This window comes from Vitis vinifera, chromosome 19, assembly GCF_030704535.1.
Source record: "Vitis vinifera cultivar Pinot Noir 40024 chromosome 19, ASM3070453v1".
In the NCBI taxonomy this organism is placed as follows: domain Eukaryota; kingdom Viridiplantae; phylum Streptophyta; class Magnoliopsida; order Vitales; family Vitaceae; genus Vitis; species Vitis vinifera.
In genome coordinates this window covers 8,529,144-8,552,189 of record NC_081823.1, presented here as the reverse complement: position 1 = coordinate 8,552,189, position 23,046 = coordinate 8,529,144, and the positions used below count along the sequence as shown (strand labels likewise).

At 36.7% G+C, this 23,046-nt stretch overlaps 1 protein-coding gene across 5 annotated transcripts in view; it reads left to right on the top strand.

Moving 5' to 3' along the window:
• LOC100263445 (probable helicase MAGATAMA 3) overlaps positions 1-22,389 on the top strand; it is a 39,685-nt gene extending 17,296 nt beyond the window's left edge. For all 5 annotated transcript variants that reach the window (XM_019217412.2, XM_059735328.1, XM_010646267.3 and 2 more), the window contains 12 exons: positions 840-951; positions 1,020-1,125; positions 2,366-2,463; positions 2,561-2,671; positions 2,747-2,839; positions 4,872-4,925; positions 19,552-19,610; positions 19,711-19,795; positions 20,151-20,519; positions 21,021-21,143; positions 21,261-21,347; positions 21,862-22,389. In XM_019217412.2, the coding sequence (XP_019072957.1) occupies positions 840-951; positions 1,020-1,125; positions 2,366-2,463; positions 2,561-2,671; positions 2,747-2,839; positions 4,872-4,925; positions 19,552-19,610; positions 19,711-19,795; positions 20,151-20,519; positions 21,021-21,143; positions 21,261-21,347; positions 21,862-22,086 (1,522 nt within the window). In that variant the 3' untranslated portion in view covers positions 22,087-22,389. The remainder of the gene's footprint in view (positions 1-839; positions 952-1,019; positions 1,126-2,365; positions 2,464-2,560; positions 2,672-2,746; positions 2,840-4,871; positions 4,926-19,551; positions 19,611-19,710; positions 19,796-20,150; positions 20,520-21,020; positions 21,144-21,260; positions 21,348-21,861) is intronic.
• The last annotated feature ends 657 nt before the right edge of the window (positions 22,390-23,046 follow it).

Below are 23,046 nucleotides of genomic sequence, written 5' to 3'. Positions count from 1 at the left end.
ATCGACAATCGGTAACTGATTTTGTTTCGAACCTTCCTGATATCTAATATTTCGTCGATATTTTGGTGAAATTTCCCAACATTTTCGTCCATAATGGTGCACAAGAAGGTAAATATCAATTACATGCTATAGGTGAGAAGACCTTGCAAATCTTTAAGTCTTCATTGGTGCATTCTTTGCAAAGGGAGTGGAGAGTCAGTTGACCACATTTTCTTACAGTGCCCAATAACGTTGGGGCTTTGGCATAAGCTCTTCATGGTGGCGAATATGGATTGGGTTCCCCCTAAGAGTATTGGAAATATGATGGTTATCTCATTTAGAGGGTTGAGGAATTCAATTAGAGACAAAACACTTTGGCATATTGCTTACCTCACTGTACTGTGGATTGTGTGGAAAGAGCAAAATGCTAGGATTTTTGCGGATAAATACAGAATAGAAGGGATGTTGTGGGATCTTCTTCACTTCTACTCCTCCTTTTGGGCCTATTGTATTGTTGCCTATAGAGGAATCTAATTTAATGTTCTTCAACTCAGTTGGACATCAGTTTGTAATTTGAAAGGGGTGGATAATGTTTGAGAGAGTTTGAATTTGGTTTCTTGTGATATTTTATACATGTCTTCATTTGTAGTTATCGTTGTATAGTGGAGGAGTATAGTCTTACTTTGATCAGGTTCTGTATTTTGTGGGAATGACCTCTCATCGTTATCTTGAACTTCACTATTATCAATATCGATTTCGCCATATTTGTTCTGACCATAGATGATTTGAAGTTGGAGTTTAATACTTTGATCCACAGCACAGATGCATGCCCTTGCACTGAATATTGTAAAATTTTGCAGATATGTTATGTGGGGACAAGCATCTCCATGGCTAACTGGTATCAATCCTAGAGATGAAATTGTGCCCAAGGATGGTGATGATGGTGTTTTCCCTACCACTGGAAATGAATTGGTAAGTCTGAGGCTTGCTATTTTATAGTGCTCATTTGGAGGATCTTCTGACTTAGATATGTTTTGCAGAAACCAGAAATAGTTACTTCCAGTCGTAAATATCGTGTACGGGTACTGGTATGTGCTCCATCAAATTCTGCGCTTGATGAGATTGTGTTGCGCCTTCTAAATACTGGTACAAGTATCTATGCTATGCATGTTATCATTCCCCCTCGTTTCTCTTGCTTTTGTTATCACCTGTGTCTGGATGCATTTTGGTTTTCCTCATATAAATTTTATAATTTTTTTCACTAGTTTCATGATTTGAGGAAAAAGAAAGCAACAAAAAGCAAAACAGAATTGTGGGGGATTGGGATGCCCTTGTTCTGGAGATAAATTGTGTAACTATGAGTCTACATTTTAAAGTATTCCATTGTTGATTTGGTTCTGGTAGAACGACCACTAATTTGTGGCAATGTGAAAGTGAGCAGTTGAGTATAAGTTTACCTGAAAACACCCACATAATGTTAACCCAGAGTTTGGAGTGATTGTTAGAATCTCCCTCACTAGGATTCTTCTGTAACTAATATTCCAAAGGCTGGAAGATGGTTTTTCATTCACCCTGTTGGGCCATGACCCTGAAATTGGACTTCCCTTCCTCTTGAGAACATCCTTAAAGGGAAACTTAGAATGCTGGTATGCAGTCTTTATCTTTTGAATCCCTTGAGCTAAAACATGTATCCACAAATGTCAACTCTTAGCTAAACAGAACATAATCATAATTTCTGATCCTATCACCTCACCATCAACGCTTTGCTCTTTCATTTGTGATCCCAGTTCTTTATGTTCATTGTTCATACTTGATGACAATATTGTTGAAATCCCTATTCCTTGAGTTTGCTTCTGCTCAGACACCTCTCTTCCTTCCAAAGATCTATTGCCAATAGAGGGATGTTTGCAGGTGACAGCTGATTCTGTCTTACACGCTTCTTTAGTTTTGTTTCTTTTACCTTGGATAAAAAAAATCTGAGGGCTTATCCTATGTAGATACTTTCTTTGACATAATTAACTTTAATACCTGTCTGTTGTCTCTGATTACACCATGCAGTCACAAATTGCACCGATTTAATCATCTTGTCTTCTTGTTGATTATCCATTCACCCTCCCCCACCTAAAAAGATAATATCCTATCATCTTCTTCTTGTTCTAGAGTCTCTTGTTTTCATTCTCCTACTTCATTTTCTCTCAAAGTATCTTTTGATAAATCCTCCCTGATCTTATGGAAGTCTGTGTCCTTTTATACTTTTCTGCTGAACGTGGCAAGGAGCAATTCCTTTTGCTGGTAGAATATAATGCATTTTCATGCTGTTTGATTAGTATTCCTAATATTACACTTTTCTGACAAAGGTGAACACTTGTATTATGGTTGCTGTCAGGTGTTCGTGATGAAAATGACCATGCGTATAATCCTAAAATCGTGCGGATTGGTCTTAAACCACACCATTCTGTTCGGGCAGTCTCCATGGATTACCTTGTATGTGGCAACAATTAAGAAAAATCCCTTAACTTCATTGAATTATTATTAACTATATGATGATTGAACGTATTGACATGGGGAATTGCCCTTGCAGGTGGAACAAAAACTTTCCAGCATGAACTCTACTTCTGATAAACAGAAACATGGAGCTGCTGGAAGAGATAGGGACAGCGTTCGTTCATCAATTCTGAGTGAAGCGGCAATTGTACGTAATTGTAGTCTTAGTTGAAAGTGAAAACCAAAATCGTTTTGCTTACCATAGTGACTATATGATTGGCAGGTCTTCTCCACCCTTAGCTTCAGTGGTTCAAGTCTTTTCAGTAAATTGAATAGTGGGTTTGATGTTGTCATAATAGATGAAGCTGCTCAAGCTGTAAGAACCTTCACCCTTTGTGATCTTATAATATAGCTCTTTGTCTTCCTTGTTACTGTTGATTCAGCTGATAATTCATTCAGACTTATTACTTTAGTTTATAAGGTTCATGCACTGAATTTTTATATTTATATATGAACTTCCAGATGCTAACACATACCTCAGATAAATTCCCTGCACGCATGTCCTTAGGCCAAGGTGGTTCATTAAAAATGAAAAAACAAAAAGAAGAAATCTAAGATTTTGTGGAAAAATGAATGACAAAATGAAAAATGAGGAAGAGAATTATCTTCACTGTTTAATAGTTTTATTATTTTTTGTTTAAAAAATAATGGTTTGATAAGGATATACCTAATAAAAAAGAATGAAAAAAATATAATAAATAGATTTATTCTCAACATGTCAGCACAAGATGTACTAGTGCAGAATATTTGGAGTGAACCTTCTAGTCAGGCCTGAAGAATTAGCTTGTTAGGCATCAATGTAAGTCATGACCTCTAAAATGGATTGGCCTCCGCTGCAGTGTAGAGTCTCAATGTGGTATATTTTGTACTTGGGTCTTCCCTTAGAGAGGAACCCGGAGGCCTATTTTTGGGGGGCTTATGTTAGATAATATCTCTTGACGATTAGGGTTGAAAGAAAGCCTACTTTAGGTGGTAGAATTACCTTTGTGCAATTTCTTTTGTCTCATTTTCTTGGTTACTTCCTGTTGGTGTTCATTTTTCCAATGAAAGTCACTTTTACGATTGAGAGATTGCATAAAGATTTTTTTTGGTTGGTGATTAGAGAAGGGATGAGAGACTACCTTATATATTGGGACTAAGTGTGCTAGCCAAAAGACGAAAAGGGTACGGGTTTTAGGGAGAACTTTTTTGCATCCAATGGAAGGTTTCTTTGGTAAGTTTTTGCATCCAGTTTGTCTAATGGGGGGAGGGTCGTTCTCTTCGACTTCTTCCATGTCCAGTGACTAGGGTTTTTCTTTGGGGAGGACTGATAACTTGATTCCATGGAGAGAGCAGGATGTGGGCCTTTTGGCAGAAGGCAAGGGTGACAATTATATTGCATATGTTTTCTAGTGAGGCCTTGGTTGTGGAAGCCTCAAAGAATCAGCCCAAGGATGCCAAGATTGTGAACCTAAAGGTGCGTGGTGAGTAGGGGGCTTCGGGTTTTGGGGGCCCTAGTAGGGGCCTATTGAAAGTGGAGAGCCTCTCCAATCTATCTTATAAGAAATTTATTTTGTTAAGCAAGTTCGTAGGATTGTCAGTGGATGGGCATGAGAAAAAAATTGCATCCTTGCTGAGAAAGATGGAAACCAGAAAGCTGCGCAGAGTTTCGGATGTGAAGTGGACGCCCTCCTCTACACCCCACTTGGTTAGGGAGCTTTGAAATTTGGAATGCTCAATCAATTACTGCAATTCAAACAAAAAATAGAGAAACAGGAGTAGTGGGTGGGAGTTGGTTTGTAAGTGACCTTGTAGGTTGTGTTTTTGGGGTTGCTGTTGATTGGCATAGAGTCTAGGTTGTTCATCTTTCCGACAAGGAAGAGTGGTTGTGGCAGTAGCGGGGTGTTTCAGGTTGGTCTCACCCAAGTGTTTGTTAAGTTTGGATTCTATGTATTTCTAGGCTTTAGGATAAAGTTTTTTGTATCAGGTGTTGGTTTGTTTTTTTCTCTTTCCTTTTACTTGTATTCAACTGCTATTTGTATATTCTGTATGTACTTTGTGCCCTTTTCCAAATGCTTTTATATATTTGTTTTGTTTACCTATCAAAAAAACTTCTTTGCAAGGGAATTAGTTATGGAGATCGCTGATAGAAAGTGGTGCTGTATGGCATAAGGTTATTTTGAGTGTATGGGGGATACTCCCAAATTCATTTGGAGAGAACAGTTTCTCAGGCGAATTCGAATGCTTGCTAATTGCATGAATGCCTTTTAAATTGCTGCAATTTTCTTTGTTAATCAAGCCCAAAGATAGTCCCTAGTTCCCATCTTTATCCTGCACATGTCATCTTACATGCAACTTTGCTATTTCAGGTGGAACCAGCAACTCTCGTTCCGCTGGCAAATGGATGCAAACAAGTATTTCTGGTGTGCATTTTACGTTAGTTATATTATGAACCTTCTTAATATGTGGTTTTCTTTTGCTTAAACATCCCTATTGTTTTATAATTATATTTCATTTTTGACCTTGATATATTAATGTGCTACATTCTGTATACTGTGGGTTTCTCTTTTGGTGGCCCCTTTTAATATATTTACCTTTTTATCTGTCAAAAACAAAAAATAATGTGATATGCATTCTCCCTCAACTTTTTCTGTCAAATGATGTCAGTGTCTCAATAGGGTCCAAAGATAATAAAAAGGGCAAAAGCATCACGCCAAGTTGCAGTTGGAAGGCTATTGCACAAGTCTCCCAAGAGTTTTCCAAGTTTACTCGGTTTGTGGTAGGAGATGGGGAAAGAATTCGGTTCTGGGAAGACTTGTGGTGGGGGGACCAACCTTTGGGAGTACAATATCCAAGGCTATTTAGAGTAGTCATAGATAAAAATATTCCTATTTCTTCAATTCTCGGCTCTACTTGCCCCTTCTCTTGGAACTTTAACTTTCGTTGTAATCTTTCTGATTCCGAGATAGAAGATTTAGGAGGCCTCATGCGGTCTCTTGATCGTCTACATTTATCACCTTCGGTTCTTAATAAGAGATCCTAATCTTTATCTCCTTCAGGACTTTTTACAGTCAAATCTTTCTTTCTTGCCTTATCCCAATTTTCTGGTTTTCCTCCAGTTTTCCCTACTAAGTTTGTTTGGAATTCTTAAGTCTCTTTCAAAGTCAAGTCCTTTATCTGATTAGTGGCACACAAGAAACTAAATACTAATGACTTGCTACAGTCAAGAAGACCCTACAAAGCACTTAGTCCTGATATTTGCAAGTTGTGCATGAAGCATGGAGAATCAATAGATCATCTTTTTCTCCATTGCTCTTTGACGTTGGGGTTATGACACAAATTATTTCAGTTAGCCAAGACGGATTGGGTCCCCCCGAGGAGCATCTCTAACATGCTGACTACCAATTTTAACGGTTTTGGATTTTCTAAGAGAGGGATTGTTTTATGGTAAGCTGCGTGCATCGCTTTAATTTGGGTAGTGTGGTGGGAAAGAAATGCAAGGATTTTTTAGGATAAAACTAGGAATTCAGAGAACCTTTGGGATTCTATTCATTTTCTTGTTTCTCTTTGGGCTTTTTGTTCTAAGGTTTTTAAGGGGATTCCCCTTAACGTGTTACAACTTGATTGGTTAGTGGTGTGTAATTCCAATGGGTTGGACTAACCTAGAGAGTTTGCTTGTTTTTACTTAGCATTTTCTTGTATTTGATTCCTATAGTTTTGTTTTTCTTTGGTGGAAGGATTCCTCATCCTTCTCTTGTACTTCCTTTTTATCAATATATCTCTTTGTCGTTTCCTATCAAAAAAAAAAAAAAAAAAATCATGCCAAGTTGCAGATAATGAATTATAGAAAAGAAATGGCTGCATAAAGTTCCCCTCTTTCTGAATTGTTGAAATTTGGAAATTGCTATTATTTCTCTTCTTTTTAAAGTAATATACTTATGTATATACATGTATGAGTTCCACATTTTCATGTTTACATGACTGTTTTATCTTTTAAGGAGTAGTAGACTATTAGTATATGCTAATATCATGTTACACTCCTTTTTTTCTATTAGGAGTAGGACTGACAACCAAAGAAGTTGCTCAATTGGTGGAAAGAGAAAACATTCATTAGCTTGTAATATATTGGGTCTTATCAACTGACATCAGAAAATTGAGACTAGAGTTATACAATGAACCATTGTTATTCGACACTCAGTAAAAGCTTTGAATGTGGAGAAGCTACTGTAAACAAAAAATTATGGAACCATTTATTAACTGAATCTGAATGCAGGGTGTTGGAGCATGATATACATTGTGGGCCTAAACCTTAACAGCTTAAGCATTTAGGAAAATTGATTATCTAACATGTTATCAAACTTCTAGTTTATTGGATGTCTCAAGTTCAAGTCTTCTATTAATTTATTGTAAAATATTGTGTGATCACAAAAATGTGACTTATGTGCCACTATTGAGATCTGTGCCTCCCACGGCAGTTATGGGGCCACACGTGAAAGGGGGGCGGGAGGGGGGATGTTGCAGCATGATATATATTTTAAGTCAGCTTAAGCTTATAGGAAAATGGATTGTCTAACACAGGACATACTCTATTCTTCTATATAGAAGCTTACATGTAGGGGAAATCATTCATGGTCTTCTTTCAATATTTCATAAAAGCCGCACACCATTTTGTGAGAGTGGGTATTTAGTATTTCATAAAAATAATAATACTAATATTTTATCCAATATTTTAATATATGGTAGTCTAAAGCCACATCATATGGCTTTATGGAGACACTGATTATTACCAGTGCAGTTATGATATAATTTTTTTTTTTAAATTATCAGCAGAAATTATACATATTTGATGTGGGACCTGAGTGGCGAGTGTCAAAGTTAGATATGGATGGGGTTCGCATGTCAATCCATGTATGTGGACCTCACATGTTCCTGATCTCCCTTGACTCAAACAATAAGTGGTTCTAGTGTTATTTGTTTAAATCTAGGTCATGAAAAGGGGTATGAACCTTTTCTTTTTATAAGCCTTGTGATATAGTCGACTTTTTCCTATTTTAAAAGTTCACTCTATTTCCCCTTCTTATCAGCCTGTAGATTTTTGAAGGATTCCTCATCCCTCATTTGTACTTGAAAATTCATATTAACGAATTAGTTTGTTTTTTGTAGGAGGGTGGTGATTTTTGAATCACTCCAAACAAAGAACATCTTGGAATCACATGAAAATCATACCACTTGTTTCCTTACAACCTAAGGCTATGATACTTGGACTCTCCAATTCTCCTTAGCATACTCATGTTAACATGACACAACATAGGTGTGGGTGTAAGAGCCTTATAATATACTCTTATTTTGCTTCAAATATGGTTGTTTGCTTTTAGTTTATTTTTTAACTTTCTTCCTTACCCTTGGGTGCTCCTTACAAGTCTAGTAGGGTTTGGGAAGGAGTGGAGGAACGGTTCCAAAAAAGGCTTGCTTTGTGGAAGAGACAATATCTGTCGAAAGGTGGAAGACAAGCGTTGATTAATAGTACTTTATGTAGTTTACCTATTTACTTTATGTCCCTATTTGTTTTCCCCAGAAGAGTGGCGGCTAGAGTGGAAATAATTCAGAGAGATTTCTTGTGGGGAGGAGGGGAGTTGGATAGAAAGCCTCATTCGGTTAATTGGTCGATTGTGTGTTTGGAGAAACAAAATGGGGGTTTGGGTTTTAGAAACCTTTCTCTTTTCAATAAGGCACTTTTAGGTAAATGGTCTTGGAAATTTGTGAAGGAAAGGAACCCTCTTTGGAAATGGGTAATTGTTGGTAAGTACGGGATTCAAGAGGGGGAGTGGTGCACAAAGGAGGTGAGAGGGAGGTATGGTGTAGGAGTATGAAAGACTATTAGAAATGGTTGGGAGGTCTTCAAAGATAAACCAAGCCTTTAGGTTGGTTCCGGGAATCGGGTCAAATTTTGGAAAGATAGATGGTGTGGTGATATGTCTTTGAGGGATGCATTCCTAGATCTTTATGCTATAGCTTCCTTCAAGGATGCTTGGGTGGTAGATGTTTGGAATGGGGGCAGTTGGGGACCAAGGTTTATTAGACAATTTAATGATTGGGAGTTGGAGGAGGTAGATGCCTTCTTCGGGAGGTTGCATAATTACTCCATCATTTCGAGTACTTTTGATGCCATGGTTTGGTTGGAGACTAAGAATGGTGAGTTTTCAGTTCAGTCCTTTTACTCCTCTCTGGCAAGTAGGAGAGTGGAGCCTTTCCCACACAGTATAGTGTGGAACTCTTGGGCCCTTGTTAGAGCTAGCTTTTTTGCTTGGAAAGCAACTTGGTCTAAGATTTTGACATAGGATCAACTCAAAAAGAGGGGATTGAGGTTGCCAAATAGGTGTTTTATGTGCAAGGTTGAAGAGGAATTGAGAGATCATTTACTTTTGTATTGTTTGAAAGCAAGTACATTATGGCAGCTAGTTTATGCTCTTTTTCATGTACCGTGGGTGATGCATTCTTCTAAGAGGGGGGTGCTCCTTAGTTGGAATGGTGTCCCAATTGGCAAAAAAAGGAAAAAGGCTTGGAAAGTTGCTCCACTTTGCATTTTTTGGTCCATTTGGAGGGAAAGAAATAGGAGAGCTTTTGAGGACAGGGAAAGCTTAGATCAAACATTTAAAAGTTATTTTTTGTATTTATTTTGGGATTGGGTTAGAGTGTACATGGGGGATAGCATTTCTTCTTTGATAGATTTTGTGGATTGGTTAGGTTCCCCATAGGGTGCGGTTGTGTTAACGCCCTTATTGGTTTTTTGTATATGTATACATTGTGTATACCTTTTCATTAATACAATATCCTTTTACTTAAAATAAAAAAAAAAGAAAGAAAAAAGAAAAAAGAAAAATAAACCTTTCTTCCTTATCATATAGTTATATTGAAGAGAGAGAGAAACAACAGGGATAAAAGATAAAAGAAAATGGAATTTCAATCAGACATACCTTTACTCTTGAGTGATTTCTATTTGATTTTTTTCTCTTATTTTATTATGTTAGATTGAAGTGCCCTTACCCATTGTAGCCAAGTCCTGGTATCCTAAATTTGGAGATGAAGGATTAGGCACATAGAGACGTACCGGTACTCAACCCTTGCACTTGATAGGTATTTTTCATAAAAATCCTGAACGGATCAATTTCTTAGAAACCCTTGTTGGATAAGACTTGTTGTTTAAGGGTAATTGGGATGACTTTTGAGTTGATTTGTATTATGTAGTTGTTTCATTGAAAATCCTTAGTTTGAGTATTGTTTTGAAGGGTCCCTTTTGGCGTCAGACTTCTAATTTTGGTTTTATGTCAGCGTTATGAGTAGAACAGGATTGGCTCATGGATTCAGATTTTGAGTGTGGCAGCTTGCTATCAATGCTTATGTGGATGGATGATTTTCAAGAAACTGCACTATGTGTTTAGGGAATGATAGTACCTTTGAATTTAGTTCACCTAATCACTCTACGCATCCACCTTATTTATTCATCCACTTTAAAACATTAATCCTATTGACACCTCCACCTAAAAATTTTCAATGTACCTAAAATACCCTTCTCATTTTTTTGTTCCACACCTACCTTCTTCCTTTTTCTCTCATTTTTTTCCCCTCAACAACAAATCCCAAGGCAAAATCTTTTTTCCAAAGCTTATTTGCTGACAAAAAAGTATTTGAGACCTCTTATTATGTTAGATTCGAATGCCCTTACCCATTTTAGCCAAGTCTTGGTATCCTAAATTTGGAGACGAAGGATTAGGCACATAGAGACATACGAGTACTTGACCCTTGCACCCAAAACCATGCAAAATAGGTATTTCTCATAACAATCCTAAACGGATCAAATTTCTTGGAAACCCTTATTGGATAAGACTTGTTGTTTAAGGGTGATTGGGAAGACTATTGACTTGATTTGTATCATGTAGTTGTTTCATTGAAAATCCTTAGTTTGAGTATTGTTTTGAAGAGTCCCAGTTGGCCTCGGACTTCTAATTTTGGTTTTATGTCAGGGTTATGAATAGAATTGGATTGGCTCATGGATTCAAATTTTGAGTGTGGCAGCTTGCTACCATTTCTTATGGGAGCCTTAGGAACTGAAGTGGATGGATGATTTTCGAGAAACTGCACTATGTGTTTACGGGTTATGAGTAGAACTGGATTGGATCATGGATTCAAATTTTGAGTGTGGCAGCTTGCTACCAATTCTTACGGGATTAGAGCCTTAGGAACTGAAGTGGATGGATGATTTTTGAGAAACTGCACTATGTGTCTAGGGAAAGATAGTACCTTTGAAATTAGTTCACCTAATCACTCTCACATCCACCTAATCACTCTACACATCCACCTTATTTTATACATCCACTTTAAAACATTAATCCTATTGACACATCCACCTAAAAATTTTCAATATACCTAAAATACACTTCTCATTATTCTCTTCCACACCTACCTTCTTCCTTTTTCGCTCAATTTTTTTCTAACAACAAACAAACCCCAAGGAATAAGGTGGGTGTATAGAGTGATTAGGTGAACTAAATTCAAAGGTTAAAAACCACAACACTTGGGAATAATTTAGAAATGAAAAATTTTGAAAAAGTGGGGGAGAAATGAAAAAGAAAAAAGAAATGATTTTGTGGTGTCCAAACTTGCAAGATGGAATGTTGAAAGTATGTCCCAAAGTATAGTCTTGGGTGCCCTTAAGGATGTTCAAAAATATAGTGGTGGACACCCTTAGGGATGTTTGGAAGTATAGTGCTAAACAATGCTAACTTTATGGGTACTTTAGTTATTTTATTAAGGGTCATTTTTGTCTTAAAAAAATTCTTAATTCAGGTGGATGTGTAGAGATATTTGGTAGATGCAAATATAAACACTTGATAAGAAATACGACATTACATGGGTTCAAGTACGAGTGTCGGGTGTAGGTGTTTAGGTGTTGGATCCCTTGCATTCTTAAATCTTAGGCCGCGAGGATTCAACTATGAGTGCAAGTACTAAGATGACATTAATAAAAAATAAATTAACGGTAAACATGAATATAGTAAGATAAGTATAAGTTATCTATAATATTGCTTGGTTAATTGTAATTAAAAAATATATTCATTATGTCTTTTTGATTTTAATAAGATGCTGAGTGTATTTTATTTTGATGTTGTTGAAAGAGAGAGAGAGAAAACCTTAATTCTCATTCATCTTGTTAACTTCTTACAATAGAGAAATATATATACAAGGCTAGGTTTAACTAACTACCATTTATATGACCTATATTAAGAAAGGAAAGAAAGATTGTACATTATAAATACATTATATTCAACACTCCCCCTCAAGCTAGAGCATACATGTCATATGCACCAAGCTTGTTACAAATGTATTTAATCCTTGGACCTCTAAGAGATTTAGTGAAGATGTCTACTAGTTGATCATTTGAATTAACAAAACTTGTAGCAACACATCCTGATGCGATCTTCTCTCTAATGAAGTGACAGTCAACTTCAATATGCTTGGTCCTTTCATGAAAGACTGGATTGGATGCAATATGTAATGCGGTTTGATTGTCATAGACTAACTTTATCTGTTCATCTTTTCCAGATCTCAATTCCTGAAGGAGTTGCCTCAATCATATGAGTTCCTTCAATCATATGAGTTCACATGTTGCCAAAGCCATAGCTCGATACTCAGCGTCGACGCTTGATCTGACCACTACATCTTGTTTCTTACTCTTCCAGGATATTAAGTTACCGCCAATAAAAACACAATACCCTGAGGTGGAACGCCTATCTGAGGGTGAACCAGCCCAGTTTGCATCTGTGTAACCAACAATTTGGGTATGACCCCTGTCTTCATACAACATACCTTGACCTGGTGTTCCTTTAATATATCGAAGAATGCGGATCACAACATCCCAATGGTTGTCACATGGTGACTGTAGAAATTGACTAACCACACTCACAGGAAAATAGATGTCTGGCCGAGTGATGGTGAGGTAGTTCAGTTTGCCTACAAGTCGTTGATATCTCCCAAGATCTCTTAGAGGCTCCCCCTGTCCTGGTACAAGTTTGACATTTGGATCCATAGGAGTGTCAACAGGTTTGCATTCTAACATACCTGTTTCTTCCAAGATGTCTCAGGCATGCTTCCTTTGTGACATAACCACACCTGAACTGGATTGAGCTATTTCAAGTCCCAGAAAGTACTTGAGTTTCCCAAGTCTTTGGTTTGAAAGTGGTTGAAAAGGGGTTGCTTTAGTCTTTGGATACCCTCTTGATCATTGCCTGTAATGACAATGTCATCCACATAAACTACCAAATAGATGCACTGGTTCGAAGAGTTATGATGATAGAAAACTGAATGATCTACTTCACTCCGAAGCATTCCAAACTCTTGAACAACTGAACTAAAACGCCCAAACCATGTCAGAGGAGACTGTTTCAAGCCATATAGAGAGCGGCGTAACTTGCACACTAAACCAGACTCCCCCTGAGCAACAAAACCAGATAGTTGCTCCATATACACTTCCTCGAGAAGTTCACCATGAAGGAAAACATTCTTAATATTCAATTGATAAAAAGGCCAATGACACATAGCTGCCATGAAGAGAAATAAGTGAACAGAAGCAATCTTGGCAACAGGAGATAAGGTGTCACCATAGTCACAACCATAAATCTGAGTATAACCTTTAGCAACCAAGCGGACCTTAAGGTGATCAATCTGACCATCAGGACCGACTTTAATAGTGTAGACCCAACGACATCCAACTGTAGATTTACTAGGAGGTAAAGAAACAAGATCCCATGTGCCATTGGAGTGCAGAGCAACCATTTCGTCAACCATTGCCTGTCGCCACTCAGGATGAGAAAGTGCCTCACTAGTGCTCTTAGGAAGAGAAACAGAGGATAAAGTAGAGACAAAGGCAGAATAGGATGAAGATAATCGATGGTAGCTCAAAAAATTATAAATAGGATGAGGATTACGAGTAGATCGATTACCTTTTCAAAGAGCAATAGGCAAATGGTCAATAGATGACAAGGCCGGGGTAGGAGAAATCGGTGGGACAGGAGGTGAGTCATCAGATACCTCAGCGGAAGAGAGAGGAGGAGCAACAACATGATGTCGACGACGATAAACCTGAAGAGGACGAGAGAGCGCATTTGAAGGGGGGGATATATAGGGAAGTGACAATACTTCAGAAATGGGAAGAGATTCGAGGATGAGAAGAATGAAGAATCCTCAAAGAAGGTGACATCAGCGGAGAGAAAATAACGATGAGTGTCAGGGGAATAACAACGATAGCCCTTCTGAAGTTGAGAGTATCCCAAGAAGATGCATTTCATAGCCTTGGTGGAGAGCTTGTCCTGTCCATGTGTGAGAGTATGAACAAAACAAATACAACCAAAGACACGAGGAGGAAGGAAATAAAGAGGTTGGGTAGGAAAAAGGAGGGAATGAGGGATTTGGTCATGTAATATAGATAAGGTCATACAATTAATCGAGTAACAGGCTGTAAGAACAACGTCCCCCCAAAAACGAAAAGGAACATGACTATGGAGAAGGAGGGTACGAGCTGTCTCAACAAGATGTCGATTTTTACGTTCAGCAACCCCATTTTGTTGAAGAGTATAAGCACAAGATGACTGAAGGAGGATCCCATGTTGGGACATAAAAGAAGTAAAGGGTGTAGAAAAATATTCCCGAGCATTGTCACTACGTAGCACTCGAATAGAAATATTGAATTGTATTTGGGTTTCAGCATAAAATTTCTGGAAAATAGAGAATAACTCAGCTCGATTTTTCATTAAAAATAACCAAGTACATCTTGAATAGTCATCAATGAAAGTGACAAGATACTGAAATCCTAAAGTAGACGCGGTCCGACACGGACCCCAAACATCAGTGTGAACAAGTTCAAAAGGAGACTTTGCCCGATTATTCAAACGTTTTGGGAACGAGACACGAGTATGTTTCCCAAGTTGAGATGACTCACACGCAAGCGACGACAAAGTGGAAAAACGAGGGACCATCTTCTGGAACTTGGAGAGACTAGGATGACCCAAACGACTGTGAATAAGAAGAGGAACATTAGTGGAAATGCAAGTTGTAGGAGATGAAGGTGATGTGAGGTGATAGAGGCCTTGAGACTCACGCTCTATGCCAATCGTCTTCCCCGTACTCCGGTTTTGCAAGATGACAAATTTATCAGAAAAAGTGATAGAACAGTTAAGAGTGCGAGTTATTTTGCTGATGGAAATAAGATTTAAAGGACACTCAGGGGCATAAAGGACAAAATGGAGAGGTAGGGAAAGGAGAGGATGAGCCAAACCAATACCTTTAGCCATAGTTTGGGAACCATTAGCTAAAGTAACAGTATGTAAGGCAGAGGTAGTAGTAATAGAGGAGAAAAGGTGTTTATTACCAGAGATATGATCAGATGCTCCAAAATCTAGAATCCACGAGCCAAGAGAAGGAGATTGAGTAAAGCAGATAGAGACATTACCGGTCTAGGCAACAGAAGTTGATGTGGCTGCCTAATATCAGAGATAGACATCATAATCACTACCAGTAAGGGTGATACTTTGAGATGTGGAGCTCGCAGCGGAGTCAGGTTGAGATAGCAGATGATCAGATGACTGAGCAATCTGGGCAGTGCGAGGAGGCCGTCCATGTAACTGATAGTAACGATCTCGAGTGTGACCAAACTTATTACAATAGGTGCACTGAGTACATTGTCCTCGACCCCGATTGCCACTACGTCCTCCTCGAGAGTTAGTCTGAGAGGCTAACACAGATGAATCTAAAGGACCATCAGTCGACAAGGTCTGAGTAGAGGAAAGGCGTAAGAGACGAGCGAACACATCATCCAATGATGGTACTAATGGACTAGCAAGAATCTGATCTCGGACATACTCAATATCTGGACGGAGGCCAATGAGGGTTAACACCATAAAGAACTTGTCAGTCTGTATTTGTTGACCTTCAGCACCATTAGTGAAGGGCATCAAAGTTAAGAACTCCTCCTTAAGAGACGCAAGCTGACCAATATAAGTAGACAGATCCATGTCCTGCTGTCTCACATGAACAATATCAGAAACCACCTTATAAAATCGTTGAATATCATTCGTGTATAATCCTTTAGCCTGAGTCTAATATTTAAAGCAGGTTTTGTAGGCACGAAGATGATGTAAAATTTTGGGATCAACAGATTGCCATAATACGCTGCATAATTATGCATCGATTTTCTTCCATTGCACTTTGTCAACATCAGGTATAGCATCCTCAGGTGTAACAAGATGATCCTCATAACCTTGTCCCATAAACCAGAGTTCCACGGACGCTGACCATGAGAGAATTCTCACTACCAATCAATTTTTCCGATGTGATAGTAGGAGATCCAGAGATGACGGATGTAAAAATAGGATTTTTAGTCGCCATATCCACTTCACCTGAGATTGAATCACGTTTGGATCGAAGAGAGCCCTAAAGGGAGGTCGGATCACAGCTGTGGCAAAAGAACCTGGTATGTCGGGACCCAAACAAAGGAGAAAAGTGACTGGAAATGAAGAAGAGGCCTTTCCAAGGCACACACAGGTCTCGGCCAAGGAAGAGAGCTGCTGTCGGAGGCCGTCGGAGGTTGAAAGAAGACCCACAGAGGCTTGAAATGCCAAAAAAATGGAGAAGCAGGGTTCGAAGAGGACTTACAGAGGCTTAGAAGTGCAAGATGGTGCCGGACAAGCCTACTGGAAGAAGCTCGGCACCGGAAAGTGGGCCATGCGCCCTCACGCCCCGGCGCGTGGGATTCAGGCTGCCGGAGAAAAATGGCTCGTGGGTGGGTTTTTGGCTCCGGTGCTTTGAGAAAAGTTGCAGATCTCCTCTTTGCGCTCTTGATGATGTGGTCGGTGTCGGAAAATATCGCCAGAAAAAAAGTCGCCGGAAAAATGTTGACAGTGATGAGGTTTTCTGACCGTGATATGACTGACCGGAAAACTTTGGGAGATGGAAAAAGTGACCGGAATGAAACACGGTCACTGGACGGATTCCCAGAATTAATTACACGGGTAAACCAGAAAGAATAAGGTTTTCTCCCTTGGCTCTGATACCATGTTGAAAGAGAGAGAGAGAAAACCTTAATTCTCATTCATCTTGTTAACTTTTTACAATAGAGAAATATATATACAAGGATAGGTTTAACTAACTACCATATATGTGACCTATATTAAGAAAGGAAAGAAAGATTGTACACTATAAATACATTATATTCAACAGATGTTACCACTAATGGGACATGAAGAACCTACTTGCTATAGGTCTTTTATTTTAATAGGATGTGGAGAAAAATCTGAAAGAAAATATTATATCACATTATTAGTAATTTTGATTAGTTTAAAACTTCAAAAATCTATAGTAATTTTTTTATAACAATCTTTGATCATATTTAATTTCTTATCATATTAAAATTTTGTCTTGTTTTTATATATATTAATTATTATACTTTATCACTAGATATTTAAGATTTTTTGATATTTATCTTTAGATTTTTTTTACATTATTACTTATTGTATTTGTCTTTAAATTTTACATGATATTAATTATTATATCCATTTTTGAATTTCACCTATTATAATTTTAAAAAATTAGGAAAGAGATAAAACACTTTATAGGAGTTAAAAATTAATTCAAAATTTATTTTTAATTATAATTTATCTTATAATATTATATGATATAATTTAAAAAATTAAGGAAAAGAAAAGGAGCGAAGTAGATGTATTTGATGCAATTTAAGTATAATTAAAAAAATTAAAGAAGGATATAAAGCAATATAAGTGTATCCAACATAGATCTCACATTTACACTTGTGTTGTATCACGCTGACATGGGTATTTTGATTGGAATTAATGTGTTTTTTATCACAAAAGAAATAAGTTGCCATAATGGTAGTTCAGAACAACTTGAACCTTGAGAGCAGATAATGAAAATTGTTTTGTGATTTTGTTTGGATAACAGTCTTTTTTTGTAGGCAATTTGTTTTTGCACAATCCTATGTTAAGTGAGATAAGGACATTAAGATAAAAGATAAAAACAATAACTTTGAGAAAAATTCCAACCCATGCCTTTTGTAAAGGATTAGGTTAAGATCCTATAAAAAAAAATAAAAATATTATCATCAAATAACATTTTCTTTGATATTGGTAGACATTGTAATTTCATGGCTTGGAGCTTGTATATCTTTATTATCTTTTAATGAGAGAAGACTTGTATGGAGGAGTAAAATATTAATTTTGGTGTTAAATATATAGTTGCATTTTTATGTTTGAGTGGACAGATGGAGTAAATAGGAGTTAAAATTGCAAGGATAAAGGCTTTATTTCAACTAAACATTTGGATGGCTTATGGTTGCATAATTCAAAAACACCTAGGTGCTATACTGACTTATGTGTTTTAAAAATTAAGATAAGATGAGCCAAATAACTTTATTATCTTCAGGAGATCTTAATAGACTTCTAAGCTTGAATAAAGGCATTATTAAATGATGATATTTTTTTATAATTGAGGAATGAAGAGCTGGACTTTCTCATATTCACATGGTGTTAGAGGCATATGACCTATTTGGAAACTATTCTTGAAAACAATTTTCTGACTTTGAAAACAGTTTTCTAACTCAGAAACACGTTTGACAAACTTTTAATAAAAAACAGTTTTTTGAGAATTTGTTTTGAAACAGGTTATTTTCTGGAATAAATTTTAGGTGTTTTCAGTTTTTTTTTTTTTTTTTGTATAATGTTTTGAGCAATAATTGAAAACATGGAGAATACTTTGGAAACTTTTATATTGTATCTGAGAACTGTTTTTAGGAATTATTTTTGAAATTGTTATTTGAGAAATTTTTTCGAAAATGTTCCTAAAAGCCCTTAACCTCCTTGATTTTACATTATGTTTTGGGAAACATTTTTGTAGCTTTTTCCATAACTATTGAAATTAAATTATACTTGATGTTCTTTTGATGACTGAATTCTGAATTACTGTCCAATTGGTTTTGAGATATATCAGAGACATGCATTTTGATTTTGGGGTTTTTGGATTTGATTGCATAGTTTGAGCACTTTGAGCTTAGATACTGATTTAGTATTCTTTTGATGATGAAATTTGAGTTATGGTTAAGTTGTTTGGAATAGGTTGGCAGATAGACTATCCCCTGATTTTACAGATTTGAATCTGCTCTATGATTTGTTAGAGTAACAACAGAGTAAGATTTTTATGACATGCAGATATAAAGATCTAGAAATAGTGTGATTGAAGGAATTTAAATTTGGTTTTAGTTGTATTCTAAGTATAAGTTGCTTGCAAAAAATAATCGTCGAAGTGGTTTTAAGATAGAACAGAGGCATGCATTTTGATGCTGGGGTTTTTGAATTAGATTGCCTAGTTTGAGAACTTTGGACATAGGATGGTATTCTTTTGGTCTATTAAGATGTTTTTAATAGGTTGGTAGATTCTGTCTCTTGATTTTACCGATTTGAATCTGTTCTACGATTTGTATTATTTCCTTTCTGAGTAACAAAGGCATAAGATTTCTATGACACAGATATAGAGATCTAGAAAGAATGTGATTAAAGGGAATTTAAATTTGGTTTGAGTTGTAACTTGAATCTTATGTATATAGGCATGTCTTAGGGAGGAAAATAGAGCAACAATTTGTTTGATTAAAGGAGAGCAAGCAAATTGACAAGAAAAGGAAAATATCTTCTTTGATGTGGTAGAAAGAATTTTTTTTTTCCTTTCAGGGACCGACCTTATTAGCACAATTTTTAATGCATGTTTGGAAGATCTCCTAAATTGTGTAAAGTGTGATTTGTGTTTGTACAAGTGTATAATTGTGTTTGAAACTCTTGCTAGATTGATTTGGTTAAATACATGCACACACATTTGTCCTTGTTCCTTAATCTGTTAATTCTTTTTAATATGATCAATAACTGCTTTTCCTAATTTTACTAGAAATGTTTAAATCCTTCCTGAAGTAGTGTCATTGTTTTTTCCCCCTATACCCAGGTTGGCGATCCAGTTCAATTGCCAGCCACTGTAATTTCTCCTATTGCTGAGAAATTTGGGTAAAGCACTCGATTTTTGTGCTAGTGACACCTTTTCATTGTTCTGTAGCATATTCATATTTTCATTGCAATTTAATGTTGTTGGATTCTTGTACTGTAGTTATGGCATGAGCTTGTTCAAGAGATTCCAGAGGGCCGGCTATCCAGTACAAATGCTGAAAACACAATACCGCATGCATCCAGAGGTTAGGCCTGAACTTTTAGCCAAGTTTGCAAAAGATGGAATTTTGTGTCTGATGTCAGAATATTAGCAATGACCACTACTAATATTCAGAATATTGATGATAACCAAGGATGTGAACAACCAGTTATATATTCAAGCATCGAACTTATAGGGAATACCTTTTCTTCTTCTTTGTCCTTTCCATGCATTTAGTTTCAGCATTCATTCATTTACAGTTCCAACCCCTTTGATTATACTTGAATCTGGGCCTATAGTCAGGGCCGTGCCATAGCCAATGCATCAAAGTTCAGCTTATGTTATTGTTTATTATTAGTACATTTGTGTAATTAATATTCCAAATTTTCTAATTTAAACAGATAAGAAGCTTTCCTTCAAAGGAATTCTATGATGAGGCACTTGAAGATGGGCCAGATGTTAAAGATCAGACAGTGAGGTTATGGCATGACTATCGCTGCTTTGGGCCATTTTGCTTTTTTGATATACATGAGGGGAAAGAGTCCCAGCCCTCAGGTAGTGGCTCTTGGGTAAATGTTGATGAGGTTGAGTTTGTCCTCCTCATGTATCATAAATTGGTGACTAGATATCCAGAGCTGAAGTCAAGTTCTAGACTTGCAATTATATCCCCGTATAGACACCAAGTCAAGCTCTTCCGCGAGCGTTTTCAGGACACATTTGGGGTGGAGTCAGATAAAGTAGTGGACATTAATACTGTTGATGGTTTCCAGGTAAAATGGCCTCCATGTTTCTCTTGTTAAAATCCAGTTCATGCATCTAATTTCTCATCTATCATGTCTTCGAATTTAGCTTTTGGTACATGGAAAAGCTAGTTGTGATATTGCTGATATTGCTTGAATTAATTCCCAGTTGAATTTCTCACATGCTAATCACATTTCATAATCAATATCATCCTGGAGAAATGTGGTGCAGTGATGTGAAAGAATGCATAACGTGAATGGTTTTGGCAGATTGGGACTATCAAATTGTGATATATCGTCTTTCTGTGGGAGACTGATATCAACTGCCTAACCCAATTTAGCTTGTAGTTGAATGTTCTTTCACTTCTCTATCTAGAATGATAATCTAAATGAACTCATCAGATTTGAGCTGAGCAAATCTTTTAGAACACCATCAAAGGGCGTCATTTGTTCATTTAATGTTTTTCCATTTTGCTATAACATGTATTAGATCTTATAAGGTAAAAGATAAAACTTCATCTTTCCTTGTAGGGACGTGAGAAAGATGTTGCAATCTTTTCATGTGTTAGGGCCAGCAAAGATAAAGGCATTGGGTTTGTGGCTGATTTTCGCCGAATGAATGTCGGGATTACAAGAGCAAGGGCTTCTGTCCTGGTATGATGTCATTTGAAGGGTTTATTTATTTATTTTTTCTTCTTTTCTGCAGAGTGTCTTAATAAATTTACAAACTGTACTCCCTTACACAAAAGCTAAACTTTGCTTGTTCTGTAGGTTGTGGGGTCTGCATCAACATTGAAAAAAGATGAGCATTGGAATAACCTATTGGAAAGTGCGGAGAAGCGAAATTGTCTTTTGAAGGTGTACTCTCTTTTACCTATTAATTTGAGAGTTTCATTACCTTCACTGCACTAACAAATTCTCCCAATCTTTTAAGTGGCTAGTCTTAGTTTTCCTTGTCATATTTTCCACATATATTTTGATTTATTATCTATTCTGACCTCAGATTTTGAAGTTATTTTGGAATAGTCTCTAGGCTTCTGAGAGACACATGCCTCTGCTTATGGCTTTCTCCATGAATCTGGAAATCGTTGGTGAAGGGTGGTCATAAATCACTAGATGAAATAAGGGAGGCTACTCTCTTGTCAGGCAGGAAGAGGAATTTTCAAAAATAGAAGTAGCCAAATTCTTCTGAATGATCCAAATGAAAAACACATGCTTTCTTTTTTCCTTTCAACCAGAACATGGATTTTCTTACCCCACAAGTCCATGACTTTTCAGAATTATTTATCAAATTTTCCATTTTTGTCCTGAAGTTAAAAGACTTGCTGCAAGATAAATTCCTTAAACCTTCATTAACTAGTTGTTATTGCAGGTCTCCAAGCCCTATACAGCATTTTTCAGTGATGAGAACTTGAAGTCTATGGTGGCAAAGGACCAATCAATGCCAGAGGATGCAGAGGGTGGTATGGCTGTGGATAATAATGCACCCATCTATAGCAATCTGGGCGATGCTGAGCAAGGACAAGCAGCAGATGAAAATGAGTATGGGGATGGAGATGGAGATGGAGATGATGATGGAGGGTATGGTGAAGATTAGCTCCAACACTTGACCAGGGCAATCATTCTCCTATGGGTGTCACATGAAGGATCCACTCCACAAAGCTAGGTGCTGGTTAGTACCCAGTCCAAAAATTTTGGATATTTTAATTTAAATGATTATTTTCATTAATATATAATTATCATTATTTTGAGTGGAAGCCAAGGAAGATCACAAACAGCTACATCTATGGAAAATTTTGTAAAATTGCTGTAACAGCTTGTAAATTTCTCACCTGATGTCAAAACTCTTTACTGAAATGGTGTAATGAAAAGTAGTTTCTGGGAAAAGATTGGGAGCTCACTATTAATGTGCATGGATTTGATTTTTTGTACTCATGCCGCTCCTTCCCCCAACCCCAATCCCAATCCCTTCTTCTTCTTTTTAAACCTTGGAGCTATTTATTTGTATTTAAATTCTAATTTTTATATAATTTAGCATACTCATCCCCTATACCATAGAATTTTCTTTTGTTGTGGAATATTTGTAAAGAAATAGGCTGGATTTAATCCCTAATGGGTTCTTGTGGGATATAAGTTTTAGATGTGAATCATTTCTTATTATTAATTTTAGAAATTCACCATTTGGTCTTAGAATTTCTACTTTTATTTAAATATTACTTTTACCTTCTTTTTTTTTTATGACTCTGGCTTAGTTAATTTTACAAATGATAAAGGTTCTAATAATAATAATAATTGAAAACAGGTTCTCTTGTATAATACTATAATATTAGTTAAAAAAGGAGGGTGAGCATTTTTAGCAAATATCTCCAATTAAAAATATTTATCAAAAATTTTGAGTGTGTGAATAGGCAAGCTTTGAAAATTTTGAGTTTATTCATCGATTATGATTTGCAACCCTATTTTTAAGGGGGAAAAAAACAAAGCAAGAATTAAGAAATTGTTGTAAAATAAAAGAAAAAGAATAAGAAATTAAAAGAAAAACAAATTACAATGCTAA